We start from the raw sequence: 14,198 nt of genomic DNA on the forward strand, positions 1-14,198 counted from the left end.
ACACGCAACACACAAACCACTCACCACCGCCCCCCCCATGCCCTGGTGTGCACACACAACCCCACCCCACACACTTACACCTATCACCCCCCCATCGCCCACTCACACACAGACACCCTCTCATCCAAGCACCCCCCCCATCACTCACCACGGGGGGGTTCACGGCAGCCCTGCAGGCCCATGCCCCCTGCACCCACATGCCCGGCATGCAGAGGCCCACCCCACGTGCACACATCATGCGTGTGCAAGCACACGGGGCATGCGCACACGGTGCCCACGTGCATGCACCCCACACACGTGCAGGCCAGCGCTCACACGCCTGCAGCGCACACCGGCCGGGGTGTGCACGTGCAGACACGCCACGTGCGGGCACACACGTGGGCACACGCGCCCAGAGCCCATCTCCCCCCAGCCCCGTCTCCCTTGTGCCCTCGGTCCCCGCGGCCTGACCCCAGCACGGTGCCCGGCGGTCAGGCAGGGCAGGGTGCTCCAGAGGGCGAGAGGGCCGCGGGGCGGCACCGGGACCCCCAGCGAGGTGGAGCCGAGATGTGGCACTCAGCAGGGCTGGCTGTGCCCCGGGGTGCCGGGGCTGTCCCCCGGACTGGGCAGCCCACAGCACAGCCAGGGACCCTGGGCCCGCAGAGTGCTCCCAGGGCGGCACCGGGACCCCTGTGGCCGCCATCGTTGATCCCCCCCAAGCCTGCCGGGTCGGGGTGGCCTCGAGTCCCAGCTCCGGTCTGCCCAAGGGACTGAGGAAGGCGCTGCCAGACAGCAGCACATGCCTGGCTGCCGTGCCTGGCCGCACGGCCCCTCCGCCCCGGGTGACTCACGGTCACACGGCAGTCACCCGGGTGCGGACCCCTCCGGCGCCCGGCCGCCCCGGCGGGACAGGGAGAGGGCGCCTCACACCTCACTTCCCCCCACCGAAGGGTTTATTGCAGACGGGCAACGACCCGCAGCCCAGCAGCTGCGGCACCAGACCCGTCCCCGTCCCGCCAGCAGGCCGGTGGGGCCGGGCCCCGAGGGAGCAGGCGCCGGGAGCCCCCGAGCTGCCCCGGGACGGCAGCGAGGGCACACAGGGGCCGAGGCGGGCGACGCACCGCCGAGTGGCCGCCGGCGGTCGAGCCGCACGCGGCTTGGGGCAGCCTGGCCGTCACCCCGCGCTGCCTTCGGCGGGGGCCGGAGCCTCCCGCGCCGGGAGCAGCGGGGACCCGGGCCCCACCGCAGCGCCTCGGCGGCACCGAGCGGGCCCGGGGCGGGGGGAAGCCAGGCCAGTCCCGCCGGCGGTGCCGGCCTCTATCCGCGGGGCTGCCGCCGGCTCCGGCCCCGCTAAGGCAATGAGCGCCCCCATTGGTTGCCCTGCCCCGGGGGGGCGGGACACCCGCACAGACACCAATCATTGGGCTGCAGCGCTGCTGCGCGGCAGCCATTTTGTTTGCGGGCGCAGCCGCCATCGTTGTTGAGGGCGGCCATCTTGGGGGCCTCTCTGCCGCTTTGCTGGACTCCCCCCCCCCCCCTTCCCCCGGTGCTGGGGCCTCCGTCTCCGTGGAGGAGTAAAGGAGCAAGGGGGAGCACCGTTGGGTCACGACCCGCGGAGCCCTTGTGCACCCCCCTGCCTTGCTCCTGTTTCCCCCCAGCCATGGGAGTCCCCCACCCCCAGCAGCAGAGCCCAGGTCCCGAGGGTGCTGCCCGAGCGCGGCAGGGCCCAGGAAAGACACTAAGAGCATTTATCCGCGGTTAGAGGTGCTTTGTTGTTTGGTTTTTTTTTTCTCTCCTTTTTCTCCTCCTTTAAAAAGTGCCGTTTGTACATACTGACCTTAAAAAAGCAGGTTAAAACCGAGGGCCGGGCACCTGTCCCCTGTGCTGGGACGGACCCCCGCCACCCGGCCCAGAGCCTTCTAGTGTTATACTTGTGCAAACACAGGGTGACATCCTTCACGAGTCCCCAGGCAGGGCATGGGGGGGGGGGTGTGAGGGGGACACGAACCCAGTGCAAGGTGACGGGGAGACAGGGCAGGGGGCCACCCCCAGCCCAGCACCCCTGTCCCAGCGCCATCCCCCGCCGCGGGGGTCCCTCCAGGCAGAGCTCAGCGGCATGGACACCACGGTGGCCGAGGACACGGCCCAGCCCGGCTCAGTTGACGGTGCTGCGCTGGCTCCTTCCCTCCAGGCTCTCCGTCCCGCCGTAGGCAGTCCCCGCTCCGCTCAGCCCCTGCAGGCAGACGGCATCTGCGGGGAGGGGAGGGAAGGGACAGGTTAGGAGCCATCGCAGCTGCTGGGGTGACCCGCCACGTGCTGGCCTGGGCCTTCAGGACTCTCCTGCCAATGGCACAAGGGGCCCTACCTAGCACGTCCCCAAGGCAGCACGGGGGGGGTCCGTCCTCTCCCCCCACCCCAGAGCAAGACACAGGCATCCAGCAGGGCAGAGAGGCAGCTGCTGAGCTGGCACTGAGCACGGGTGCCTGGGTCCCCAGCCTGGCAAGAGGCACCCCATCCCCATCCCCTGCCCCCCACATTTGGCTACTAGCACACGGAGCAGCCCCCGCCACCCCTTGGTGACCCAAGGGCTGCCAGCATCAGCATGGCCATCGCAGGTGGATCCTGCCCTCCAGGACGGCACAGCAAGCAGGCACAGCCTCCGGCTCTGGGGCCAGGAGCAGCAGAAGCGGGATGGTGGTCCTGCCCCGTGTGCCTACCATGAGGGTCCCCCCGTGGGCAGGGCCGCGAGCATCCCCGCAGCCAGCCCTGCCACAGGACCTCCTGCTGGGACAGGGCTCCTGCCACCTCCCTGCAGCCGGGGCCATCTGGAAAGACACTTTCACTTTAGCCCAGGCTGGCACAGGACACGGGGCTCCCAGTGCCCCCAGCCACATGTCTGCCCCCCCCCCCCCCGGCGCCCCCAGTCCCACTCACGGTAGCGGATACGGATGGGCCAGATCATGATGCAGCACAGAGAGGCGATAGCAGCAATGGCAATGCCTCCAGTGACCAACACCATCACCCAGTGGTAGAAGCTGATGCAGGCAGGGCAGCAGAGCTCGGTCCTGCAGGGAGAAGGCAGGGATGTGGCTTGGTGGCCAGGACCGGAGCCTGGCCCAGTGCTGCCCAAGTGCCCTGGGGCTGCTGACAGCGGTCCCATGTCCTCAGTGTCAGGACTGGTTCACACTGGGACGCAAAGGAAAGGTCCAGGGCAAGAAGAGTGGGCAGCATGTGGACATTGAGATCCCCAGCCCCTTCACGCATCCCACAGATGCAGCCCTTGTCTAGGGCCAGAAGAGAAGTTGAGGAAGGATTTAAGACAACTCAGAGCTGGTTTCCACCCATGTCTCTCACTCCGAACCAGGAATATTTGCTGCCTGGCCCCCAGATGATGTGGCCAGAGCTGCCACTGGGAGGGTTCCTGACCTGCAGGGATGCTTACGGGCACGGATGCAGGTTCTGGATCGCCATCACAGCCAGGCCGTTGGCCATCTTGTCGGTGAAGCTCATGGCGCCGTAGACGAACGCGCCGCTGTGCTGCGAGGGGAGAGGAAACCTCATCGGCCGCTGTGCCGAGTCCATCCCTGCCACGCAGCCCAGCGGGCGCCGGCAGCGAGAGCCTTGTGCCCTCTCATGGGCAGAGCCCATATTACAGCAGAGCCCGGGCACAGCGGAGAGGGCTGCCCGCACCCCCACAGCAGAGCCCCCTCACAGGGGTCTCCGTCCCCCCTGATCCCACACCAGTGACCGCCCCAGCCCAGGGGCTCCGAGCCCCGCTGTGACACCCCCGTCCATCCCGGCCGGGAGGAGCGGACGTACCGTGTTGGTGCCGATGAGGTCTGCTGTCATGGAGAGGGAGGTGACCAAGATAGTGGCAGAGCCAGCCCCAAGGAGCACGGCTGCCCCGTAGATCTCTGCTCCCATCTGCCTGGCCAGGGTCACCCAGGAGGCAAAGGCCAAGATCACCAGGATGCCCATGAAGTAGGTCAACTGCTCCGGGCCAGCGTGGGGACAGACAGAGGGAGAAGGGAGAGCTCAGACCCCAGCTCGGCCAACACCCAGCAAGGGAGGGGTGAGTGGGGAGGGCATGGGGGCCAGCTGCTGCCTAGGACCCGCAGGGGACAGCCCTGGCTCTCTCCCAGCTGGTTTTAAACAAGGAGCCCCCAAACAGCAAGGGCCTTGCGGTGGTCCAGGCTGTTTTACAGCATTGGCCGCAGCCTAAGAGCTGAGCCCCCTGCAGAGCTGTAGGCATGGTGCCTGCGTAGGGCACGGGGACACCCAACTGGCAGGAGAGGTGGGGGCTTATCGGGGTGCAGTGCTTGCTGCAGTGCGGACAGGGGATTCACTGGAGGGGCAGCCCCTTCCTGCTGGCACTGCAGACCCCCATGTCTGTCCAGGGTGGCTCAGCCAAACCCTGCCTCTGCCTCTCATGGGCACCCTGAGGCTCTCCCAGCCTGGTTGGGGCTGCGCAGGACAGGCTGACTCTGAACCAGCATCACTTTTCCCAGCCTCGGAGATGTGCAGGATAGGCCCACGCCCCCTCACCCTGCCCACTGCCCGTACTATCCCAGCGGGACCCAGGCTGCAGCAGGAGGTCATCTGCAGAGGATGCACAAGGGGTCCCTGCTCTCCAGCCAGCCTCAGGTGTGCTGAGTACTCTGCTCACTTGTGCGGTCAGGATCTGGCCCCATGGCCTCTCCTTGGGTCTACCTCAAACATCACCAGGCTCCCAGGACTCACATTTCGACCTATCCACTTATTCACAGGCTTCATGAGGAAGGAGGAGAGGAAGCCACTGATGTACATCACCAGGGGGATGGTGGCAATGTACTTCTGCAAGAGACGAGGACAGGGAGAAGATGAGCACCAGACCATCGACACAGGACCCCTGCCCATGCAACCTCGACACAGGGGCAGGGACCTGCCCTGCGCCCACCTTGGGCAGCAGCAGCGAGTTGGTCAGGTACATGGCGATGTAGGTCTGGGACAGGTTGACGATGAGCCGGGTGGACATGTAGAGCACCGCGACCTGTGAGGGGACAGAGACAGGGCAGCACTGCTCAGCCCACGCGAACTGGAGGTAGGGAAGACTGGCACCTTCCAAGCCCAATCCTGTCATGGCACAGATGCCCACTGAGAAGAGTACAGCCCCCCTGACGTGGTAGGTGGGTGCCCAGTACAGCCCATCTCTCCACCCTCATCCACGCCAGGGGCACGTCCCACTGCCAGAGGATGCCCACAGCACCCAGGCAGGACAGCAGCCCGGACAGGTGCCGCAAGCCCTGCCCGCAGCCATACCTGGTAGAAGGCAGGCTCCAGCAGCCAGTCTTTCCAGATCAGCAGTGGGCGTGGGGGGCTCGTCGGCTCCTTCTGCAGCAGGGGCGTGCTCTCCTCCAGCTGGGGCAGCGAGCCCGGCGGGTATGGCTTCTCTTTGGTGCCCAGGTGGAAGATGAGGGAGAACACGGCCCCCAGCCCCACCACAATGAGGGACAGGTTCTGGGTGAGGCAAAGGGGGTGAGCTTAGCATGGGGTGCCCTTTGCCTGCCCATCAACCAACCCCCAGCAGTCTGGTGGATAAAGAGGGGTTTCCAAAACCGCAGGGAGAGCTCAGTGCAGCCCCTGCCCAGTGCAGTAGGTGAGGTTTCAGGGCACTGCTATTTCACTCCCTTTGGTACCTCCCCAGTCGAGCCATGTCCCACCCAGAGAAGAGAGGACCCCAGGCATTGAGCCCTGCCACTCACCCGAAATATAGGGACATCCTGGATGCCTAGGTGTTCTGTGCGGTCAGGCTGGTCCACCTGGAAGTTCAGCAGGAGCCAGGCCAGGCCATAGACTGTGATATTGGCCATGACAGTAAAGGCATACCTGAGGGGAGACAGCACCTCAGGGTGATGCAGAGGGAGGAGCACAGCTCCAGGCATCGTGGGGACACCTCAACCCAAGGCTGCCCTCCAAGCCAGGCATGCTACAGTCAGCTTTGCACCCCAGTGTCATTGCTCAGGCAACACCTCCAAGAGCACACAGCAGCTGGCCAGGCATTAGCCTTAGCGGTGCACCTCCCAAGCCCCCAAGCCTCGGGGCATGACTGGGAGGAAAACAAGATCCCTCTGGGTCAGCCTGTCCACCCTCCTGTCACAGCACACCTCTGCCCCAAGGATGCCCTGAGCTGCCCGACCCAGTGCCCCCAGAGCCGGACGCCTTGGCCCCAGGGTTACCCCAGCACTGCCCCAGCATCCTCTCTGCCCGGCTGCGCTGCGGTCCTGCTCACCTGCCAGAAGGGGAACTTCCTCCCACTGGGGCAGATAACCAAGCCCTGCTCCATCTGATAAAACACTCCTTCCCACAGCCTGATCCTGCCAGATAAGCGGCACTGAGCCGGGCTCCGCGCACGGAGCTGCATGTGCTGCCCAGCCTGGCCGTGGGGCCATCCCTGCCTATGGGACAGCCTGCACATGACCATGCCCAACTCTTCCTGGGGGCATCTGGGGGCATCTATTCCTCCCCTATGAGCATCACTCTCCAGTCCTGAAGGAGAAGTGCCCCCAGCTCACAGAAGTGTCCCACAGGCTGTGTCACTAACATCCCTGGCATCAAGACATTCCCTCCCAGCACCAAAGGGTTTGGGCCACCAACCCAGCAGACCAGTGTATTGCGTTTGTGTGGCAAGGTTTTGGTAGCGGGCAGGTTACAGGGGTGGCTTCTGTGAGAAGCTGCTAGAAGCTTCCCCTCTATCTGACAGAGCCAATGCCAGCTGGCTCCAAGACGGACCTGCTGCTGGCCAAGGCCGAGCCCATCAGTGACAGTGGTAGCGCCTCTGTGATAACATATTTAAGAAGGGAAAAAAGTTGTGGCGCGCACAGAAACTGCAGCTGGAGAGAGGAGTGAGAACATGTAAGAGAAACAACCCTCCAGATCCCAAGGTCAGTGAAGAAGGAGGGGGAGGAGGTGCTCCAGGTGCCAGAGCAGAGATTCCCCTGCAGCCCGTAGGGAAGACCATGGTGAGGCAGGCTGTCCCCCTGCAGCCCATGGAGGTCCACGGTGGAGCAGATATCCACCTGCAGCCCGGGGAAGACCCCACGCCAGAGCAGGTGGGTGCCCGAAGGAGGATGTGACCCCGTGGGAAGCCCACACTGGAGCAGGCTCCTGGCAGGACCTGCAGATCTGTGGAGAGAGGAGCCCACGGAGCAGGTTTTCTGGCAGGACTTGTGACCCCGTGGGGGACCCACGCTGGAGCGGCGTGCTCCTGAAGGACTGCATGCCGTGGAAGGGACCCATGCTGGAGCAGTTCGTGAAGAACTGCAGCCCGTGGGAAGGACCCACGTTGGAGAAGTTAGTGGAGGACTGTCTCCCGTGGGAGGGACCCCATGCTGAAGCAGGGGAAGAATGTGATGAGTCCTCCCCCTGAGGAGGATGAAGTGGCAGAGACAACGTGTGATGAACTGATCGTAACCCCCATTCCCCATTCTCCTGTGCTGCTGCGGGGGGTAGGTAGAGAATCAGGGAGTGAAGCTGTGCCTGGGAAGAAGGGAGGGGTGGGGGGAAGGTGTTTTGAGATTTGGTTTTATTCCTCATTACCCTACTCTGGTTGATTGGCAATAAATTAAGTTAATTTTGCCCAAGTCGAGTCTGTTTTGCCCGTGACAGTAATTGGTTGAGTGATCTCTCCCTGTCCTTATTTGACCCACAAGCCCTTTGTTATATTTTCTCTCCCCTGTCCAGCTGAGGGAGGGAGTGATGGAGCGGCTTTGGGGGCACCTGGCGTTCAGCCAGGGTCAACCTACCACAACCAATGTCACTTGGACACATCCTGCAGGACACCCACACGGCCCAGTCCTGGTCTTGCCATACCAAGGGCTCAAGTGTGCCACGCCAGACCCATGGCACCAAGGGGACCTCTCGTCAAACAAGCGATGGGACCTGGCGCAGGCAGGGCTGCTCCCCCGTGTTCAGGGGACGCCCAGGTCTGGCCGTGCTCACCTGAAAGCTGTGAGCTCCACCTTCTCATGTTCAGTGGTCACCAGCTCAGGGATGAGGGACAGGTGGGAGATCTGTGTGGCCGCCCAGCCGAACTGGAAGATGATGATGAAGGGGAGGTAGTAGATGAAGGCTGCCCACTGCGGTGTGTTCTCCTTGCAACCCAGGCAGGGGTTGAAGATGAAGGGGAAGGACACGAGGACGCAGGTGGTGCCTGCGAAGAGAGCGGAGCTGTGAGAGGCTGCGAGCCCTGTTTCCCTGGGACCCCAACAGCCCCAGCTGGCTCAGACACAGGTGGACAGAGACAGCCAGCCCTCTGCTAGGACAGGTCCTACCCCACAGGGCTGGGGAGGGAGGTGGGCACCTTCCCTGAGCCAGGTGAGACACATGGAGCCCCAGATCCCCCCCTCACCCCGTCCTGCACAGGGTGATGTCCTTCCCTCTCGCACCCAACGGCAAGACAGACGCTTGTCAGCAGACTTTTCCCCAGTCAAGTTCCCCCTACAAACTGCAGCACAATCTCGCACCTGCTCTGTCCCCCTCAAAACACCAGAGGACAGACCCTCACACCATCACAACCTGGAGCCACGGAGGGCTTCTCTCTCCATCTCCAGCATGCAGATAACCAGCCCCGAGGACACGCGCCGCCCTGACATCTGCCCAAGGGTGATAAGGCACCCCCTTGTCCCTTCTCCCATGGGGCTAGCAGAGGTAGCCACGCTCCCTCCATGCTTGCAGAAGCCACTTGGAGAGCGATGGCCAGGGACACCCCCAGTGCGATGCAGGGGGACAGGAGCAGATCTGCCCCCCCACGCCAGGCTCTAAGCCATGGGAAGGTCCCAGCTGAGTCAGGGACAGCAGACCCAGACTCCTCCCTCTGCCGCAGCGTGACGGCGTGGGGACGCCTGCGTGGAGCAGGCAGGGACAGGCTGGCTTCTCCCTCCCCTTTCACAAGGTTACAGAGCAAATCTGCTGAGATGCTCCGTTGTTCCCGAGGCCCAGGCGCCGACGCGGAGACAGTCGTGCACCCTGTCCTGCGTGTCCCCAGCTTCACTGGGCGCTGCTGAAAAGCCACGGGAACCTGTTCCTATCTCTGAGGGGAACTTGCAGCCACTTTGCCAGGTCCCCAAGGTCCCCTCTCCAGGGGTCTTTGCAAGATACTCCTCCTCACAAAGTGATTTCTCCTCCTCTCATCCATGAACAGCAATTCCTCCTCATCATTGCTTCCACGTGGCACAGCCACCACAGCTGCTGCAGGGCCGGGGCAAAGCAGTTCTCCCTGTGCTGAGGGCAGGCAGCAACAATCCCAGCCCAGCTCAGATCCATCCTGAGCAAGGACCCCAGCAGAGTGCTGGGTGCTGCCCTGCACCAGCTCACAGGTGGCTCTGGTGCTCCAGGACGTCCCCGAAGGACAGGGGACTCGAGCACACCGCAGCGTCTCTGCCGCAGACAAGCCACCGGGACAGGAAGGGTCCAGGAAGGCTCAAACCAGACCAGATCTCTGTTCCCTGTTACAGGGCTGTTGGCTTTAAGCGAGCCCCATCTGGAGGATCGGGGAGCCTCTGCCCGCTCCCCAGTCCCAGGGCCCCGCTGGGTTGAGCTCTGCAGTCCCCTAAGAGGTACTTGCCCACATCCCCAGGGGACTGCTGGGGCAGGAGCTGCGGGCCCCAGGCTGCTGCAGCCTCCATGTCCGCCCCCGCACCCACCCACGAGCCATCGCTGCCATTGCACACACAGGAGACTCGTCACTCCCTCCTCTTTGTGGCCCCCAGGGACAGGCAGTGCCCATCAACTGGGGCCACCCCCACCGGCCACCCTCATGGAGCTGTGCTCCTCTGGCATGGGGCTGCGAGCTGCATCCCGACACCCACATATCCCTGGGTCTGCCCAAGCAAACGCTACTTCACTGTGAGCCAGAGGGGTCTTGGGAACAGCCCGCTCTCCCAAGTGGGGCCACGGGAGCACCCCAAGACCACCCTGCCCATCCCTGCAGCACCCCCGGGCAGGCAGCGGAGGGTCCAGGCTCTCATCTCTGGGCCCTGCAGGACAGGATCACGGGAATGCCAGGCTGCACAGCACACGCGCCCGGGGCAGGGAATTTGGGACAGCACTGCCGGACCGGCTCAGACAGGCAGCAAAGAGCTACTCATCCTTCCCAGCTCACTGGGGCAGGAAGCTGCCCCCAGTAAAAGCTGGCAAGCAGGCAGGCTGGCGTGCAGGGTGAGCCACCCACGACCGCCGGCACTGGTGGCCCAGCACCGTGGTGGAGAGATGCCACCGATAGCAACTCGTGGTATCTCCCCCCCCCGAGGCTGCGGTTTCCTCTGATCTGAGCACGGGTTGCCACCAGATGAGACGCCCCGCTCCCACGCGAAACATCTCACCGCAGTGTGACCGAGCGAGCCGAGAGCGGTACTGGCACAGCCAGTTCCAAAGGGTTTGCCGGCACCGCTCAGTCGCACTGCGGTCAGCCAAGGGAGGCAGTGGGGTAGCCCCCACCTTCTAGGAATAACCCAGGCTCTGGGCAGGGAAACAGAGCCTCCATCCATGCTTCCAGACTCCACCTGTGCTGCCGAAGCAGGCAGGGCCAGGCAGGGTGCTCTGCTCCCCGCAGCAGAGAGCGGAGCTGGCTGGGGTAGCTGCAGCCCCTGTGCAAGACGTGATTTAGAACTTCCCTTTCGCTGCACACTAAGCAGCACCCAGCTGCAGCTGACCTGCCCCGGGAGGGGGGGGAGCACAGCTTCAGCCACTTCCCTAAATCTAGGGCACAGATCTGGCTGACACCACAGCAGGGGGTGAAGCTGCCCCCCACCTCCCAACACCCTCCCTGACTCGCCAAGCAAAACTCCAGGGAGATCAGCCGCCTTATCAGGCTATCCTTCAGTTGCATGAAGCGGTTGGCCGAGATAAATTTGGGATCAAGATAACAGCGCCCACACTACAACCGTCCTCTCTCCACATGGGTCCACTCTAAGCGAGCTGACACTTGGGCATTACCATGCCGTTACCAGGAGGAAGCATCGAGGGTCTTTATCTCTGGCTGTCGATGGGCGTTTCTTCACACTAACTGCCCTGTTCCCCATCACCAGCTTACCGGGGATGGGGCAGGCTCCTGCACCAGTTGCGGGACCAAGGACCCTTCTCCAGGTCACGCCGATCCCTCAGAGAGGGACCCAGACACGGGAATCCCCACCAGCCCCTGCACTTCATTGCATTTTTTTGACCCCAGGGCATGATGCAAGACGAGCGCCTGTTAATAATTCATGCCGAGCCGGTGCCTCCTCTGCATCCCCACGGGGCCCTTACTCACCAGGCGCCGGCTGCCTTCCCCCGCTGCGGCCGGGCAGCGCTGCCTGCAAACACAGCACACGGGGTGCCCAGCCCCGGCGCAGTCAAGGGCCCCGCGCCCCAGGGTCACCTGTGGGGACAACCAAGAGCTGCCTGGCCACAGGCAAGTCCCTGGTAAATCCCCGGGCTCCTGGGAAAGCCCAGATTTTACTGTCGGTCTCGTTCTTGCTGTAGCTAAGCGCACAGCTCTCACCCTGACTCGATGCCACCCCCACGCAAGGGGGTCCCTGCAGACCCTGCTGCCACACAGGTATGGCCCGAGGGACAGCGGGGACCCCCGGGCTGTGAGCGCCCAGGCAGCACCCGCTGCTGTGGCACAGGCCACCGGGGTGGGGACAGTGCCTGGACAGGACAGGGATGCCACAGTGCCCCTTCCCCGTCCAGGTTCATGCCTGGGGGATCCCGGAGCACCCCGCTGTCCCCTACACACGGGGCACCCCAGTCCCCACCTCACTGCCGTGGGGGATGCTGCCCTTCCGTATGGGCACCTCACGCAGAGCACCCTGGGCCCATCTCCCCCCACCCAGGGCACTGCTGCCTCTGCCCTGATATCACCTAGGGCTGGTTCACCCTCCACACAGGGCACCCAGGAAAGCCCCCCCCCCCCAGCAGCCCCCCTTCCACGGGTGGGGGGGCTGCTCCCTTCTGCCCCGGGGCACCCAATTCTGCTCGCCCCTGAGGCTACCCCTCTCCATCTGGGGGGGGGGACCCCATCCCCACCTCACTGCCACAGGGGCTGTTCCCCGCTCCAGGCAGGGGGCTCCAGGAAGGCTTCCCTGGGGCTGACCCCCACCCCAGAAAGGCTCCCTGAGGGCCACCCATCTTCAGGGAGGCTTCCCTCCACGCAGGGCACCCTGGTTCCGCCCCCCCCTCCAGAGCATCCCCAGGACTGACCCCCCCCACCCCAGAAAGACACCCCTCTCCACTCGGGGCGCCCCGGATCCCGTCCCCCCCCCCCCACCCAGGGCACCCCAGAAAGGCTCCCCCAGCCCAGAGCACCCCAGCAACCCCCCTCCACGCCACCCCAGCACCCACCGGCGAGGTGCCAGGACTTCCTCCGCCCGTAGCGGCCGCAGCCGGCGGAGCGGTCGGCCTCGTAGCCGAGGAGCGGCGTGCAGAGTCCGTCGGCTACCTGCCCGGCCAGCAGCAGAGCCCCGGCCAGGCGGTGGCCGTAGCCCAGCACGGCGTGCAGGTAGAGCAGCAGGTAGGTGAACCACAGCGAGGCGCACAGGTCGTTCAGGAAGTGCCCGGCCGCGAAGCTCAACCGCGCCCGCAGCGGCAGCTCCGCGGCTCCGGCTCCCGCCGGGGGCTCCGCCATACCGCGCCGCCGCCGGCCCGCAGCGCCCGGGACGGGACAGGGCGGGGCGAGGCTGCGGCGCTGCCCGGCCCCGCCATCCCGCCGCTCCCCCCCCCCGCTCTGCGGCCGGCTCTGCCCCCGCTCCCACCCGCCATCCACCCCGCGGGGCCGCCGCCTCCCGCGCCGGGCGGGGAGTCGCCGGGGCTCCTGGTGGTGGGCACTGGGACGGGGCGGGGGGGGTACTGGGACGCGGGGGTGAGTGCTGGGGTCGGGGGGACCCGCTGCTTGGGTGGGTACTAGGGTCAGTGGGAACAGTGCGGGGGGGGTACTGGGGTGACTGGCGCCTCCTCTGGAGTAGGTACTGGGGTGACTGGGGCCATTATGGGCAGTACTGGGAGGAGTGGAGGGGAGCACGGGGGTCACTGGGACTCTGGGGTGACCACCCCTTGGGTGGATACTGGGGTCACTGGGAGCAGTGGGGGGGTACGGGGGTGACTGGGACCTCCTCTTGAGTAGGTACTAGTGTGATTGGGGCCATTATGGGCAGTACTGGTGTTACTGGGAGCAGTGGAGGGGAGCACGGGGGTCACTGGGACTCTGGGGTGACCACCCCTTGGGTGGATACTGGGGTCACTGGGAGCAGTGGGGGGGTACGGGGGTGACTGGCGCCTCCTCTGGAGTAGGTACTAGTGTGATTGGGGCCATTATGGTCAGTACTAGGGTCACTGGGAGCAGTGGAGGGGAGTACTGGGTTGACTGGGACTTCCTCTTGAGTAGGTACTGGGGTGACTGGGGCCATTATGGGCAGTACTGGTGTTACTGGGAGCAGTGGAGGGGAGCACGGGGGTCGCTGGGACTCTGGGGTGACCACCCCTTGGGTGGATACTGGGGTCACTGGGAGCAGTGGGGGGGTACTGGGGTGACTGGGACCTCCTCTTGAGTAGGTACTGGTGTGATTGGGGCCATTATGGGCAGTACTGGCTTTACTGGGAGCAGTGGAGGGGAGCACGGGGGTCGCTGGCACTCTGGGGTGACCACCCCTTGGGTGGATACTGGGGTCACTGGGAGCCGTGGGGGGGTACTGGGGTGACCGGGACCTCCTCTTGAGTAGGTACTGGAGTGACTGGGGCCATTATGGGCAGTACTGGGGTCACTGGGAGCAGTGGAGGGGAGTACTGGGGCCACTGGGACTCTGGGGGGTACTGGGTTGACTGGGACTTCCTCTTGAGTAGGTACTGGAGTGACTGGGGCTATTATGGGCATTACTGGTGTTACTGGGAGCAGTGGAGGGGAGTACAGGGGTCACTGGGAGCAGTGGGGGGGCACGGGGGTGACTGGCGCCTCCTCTTGAGTAGGTACTGGTGTGATTGGGGCCATTATGGGTAGTACTGGCTTTACTGGGAGTAGTGGAAGGGCGTACTGGGGTCGCTGGCACTCTGGGGTGACCACCCCTTGGGTGGATACTGGGGTCACTGGGAGCAGTGGGGGGGTACTGGGGTGACCGGGACCTCCTCTTGAGTAGGTACTGGGGTCACTGGAACCAGCATGGGCAGTACTGGGGTCACTAGGATCAGTATGGGCAGTACTGGGATCGGTGGGA

At 64.7% G+C, this 14,198-nt stretch overlaps 1 protein-coding gene across 3 annotated transcripts; it reads right to left on the minus strand.

Moving 5' to 3' along the window:
- Window positions 1-1,726: 1,726 nt before the first annotated feature.
- On the minus strand, window positions 1,727-12,656 carry MFSD12 (major facilitator superfamily domain containing 12). 3 transcript variants are annotated; one of them, XM_052801152.1, is made up of 11 exons: window positions 12,337-12,656; window positions 7,957-8,167; window positions 5,721-5,844; window positions 5,278-5,475; window positions 4,916-5,008; window positions 4,720-4,812; window positions 3,799-3,969; window positions 3,422-3,516; window positions 2,914-3,044; window positions 2,697-2,804; window positions 1,727-2,229 (listed from the first exon to the last, which is right to left on the minus strand). In XM_052801152.1, the coding sequence occupies exons 1-11, from the start codon at window positions 12,617-12,619 to the stop codon at window positions 2,135-2,137; spliced, it is 1,602 nt and encodes a 533-aa protein (XP_052657112.1). In that variant the 5' UTR covers window positions 12,620-12,656; the 3' UTR covers window positions 1,727-2,134. The 3 variants fall into 3 exon arrangements, with proteins under 3 accessions (XP_052657112.1, XP_052657111.1, XP_052657110.1); XM_052801151.1 differs by lacking the exon at window positions 2,697-2,804 and having other exon boundaries at window positions 12,337-12,654; XM_052801150.1 differs by lacking the exon at window positions 1,727-2,229 and having other exon boundaries at window positions 2,251-2,804.
- Window positions 12,657-14,198: the final 1,542 nt, after the last annotated feature.

The sequence above is a fragment of the Harpia harpyja genome, chromosome 11 (assembly GCF_026419915.1).
Source record: "Harpia harpyja isolate bHarHar1 chromosome 11, bHarHar1 primary haplotype, whole genome shotgun sequence".
Lineage (NCBI taxonomy): Eukaryota > Metazoa > Chordata > Aves > Accipitriformes > Accipitridae > Harpia > Harpia harpyja.

What these genes read in the sequence shown, in the direction of transcription:
- MFSD12 (XM_052801150.1), bottom strand. Translation starts at nt 12,619, where the DNA reads ATGGCGGAGCCCCCGGCGGGAGCCGGAGCCGCGGAGCTGCCGCTGCGG. An exon ending in AGGATGTCCCTATATTTCGG is followed by an intron (nt 5,476 to 5,720) that starts GTGAGTGGCAGG and finishes TGCCTCACCCAG; the next exon opens with AACCTGTCCCTCATTGTGGT. An exon ending in ATAAGTGGATAGGTCGAAAT is followed by an intron (nt 3,970 to 4,719) that starts GTGAGTCCTGGG and finishes GGCCCGGAGCAG; the next exon opens with TTGACCTACTTCATGGGCAT.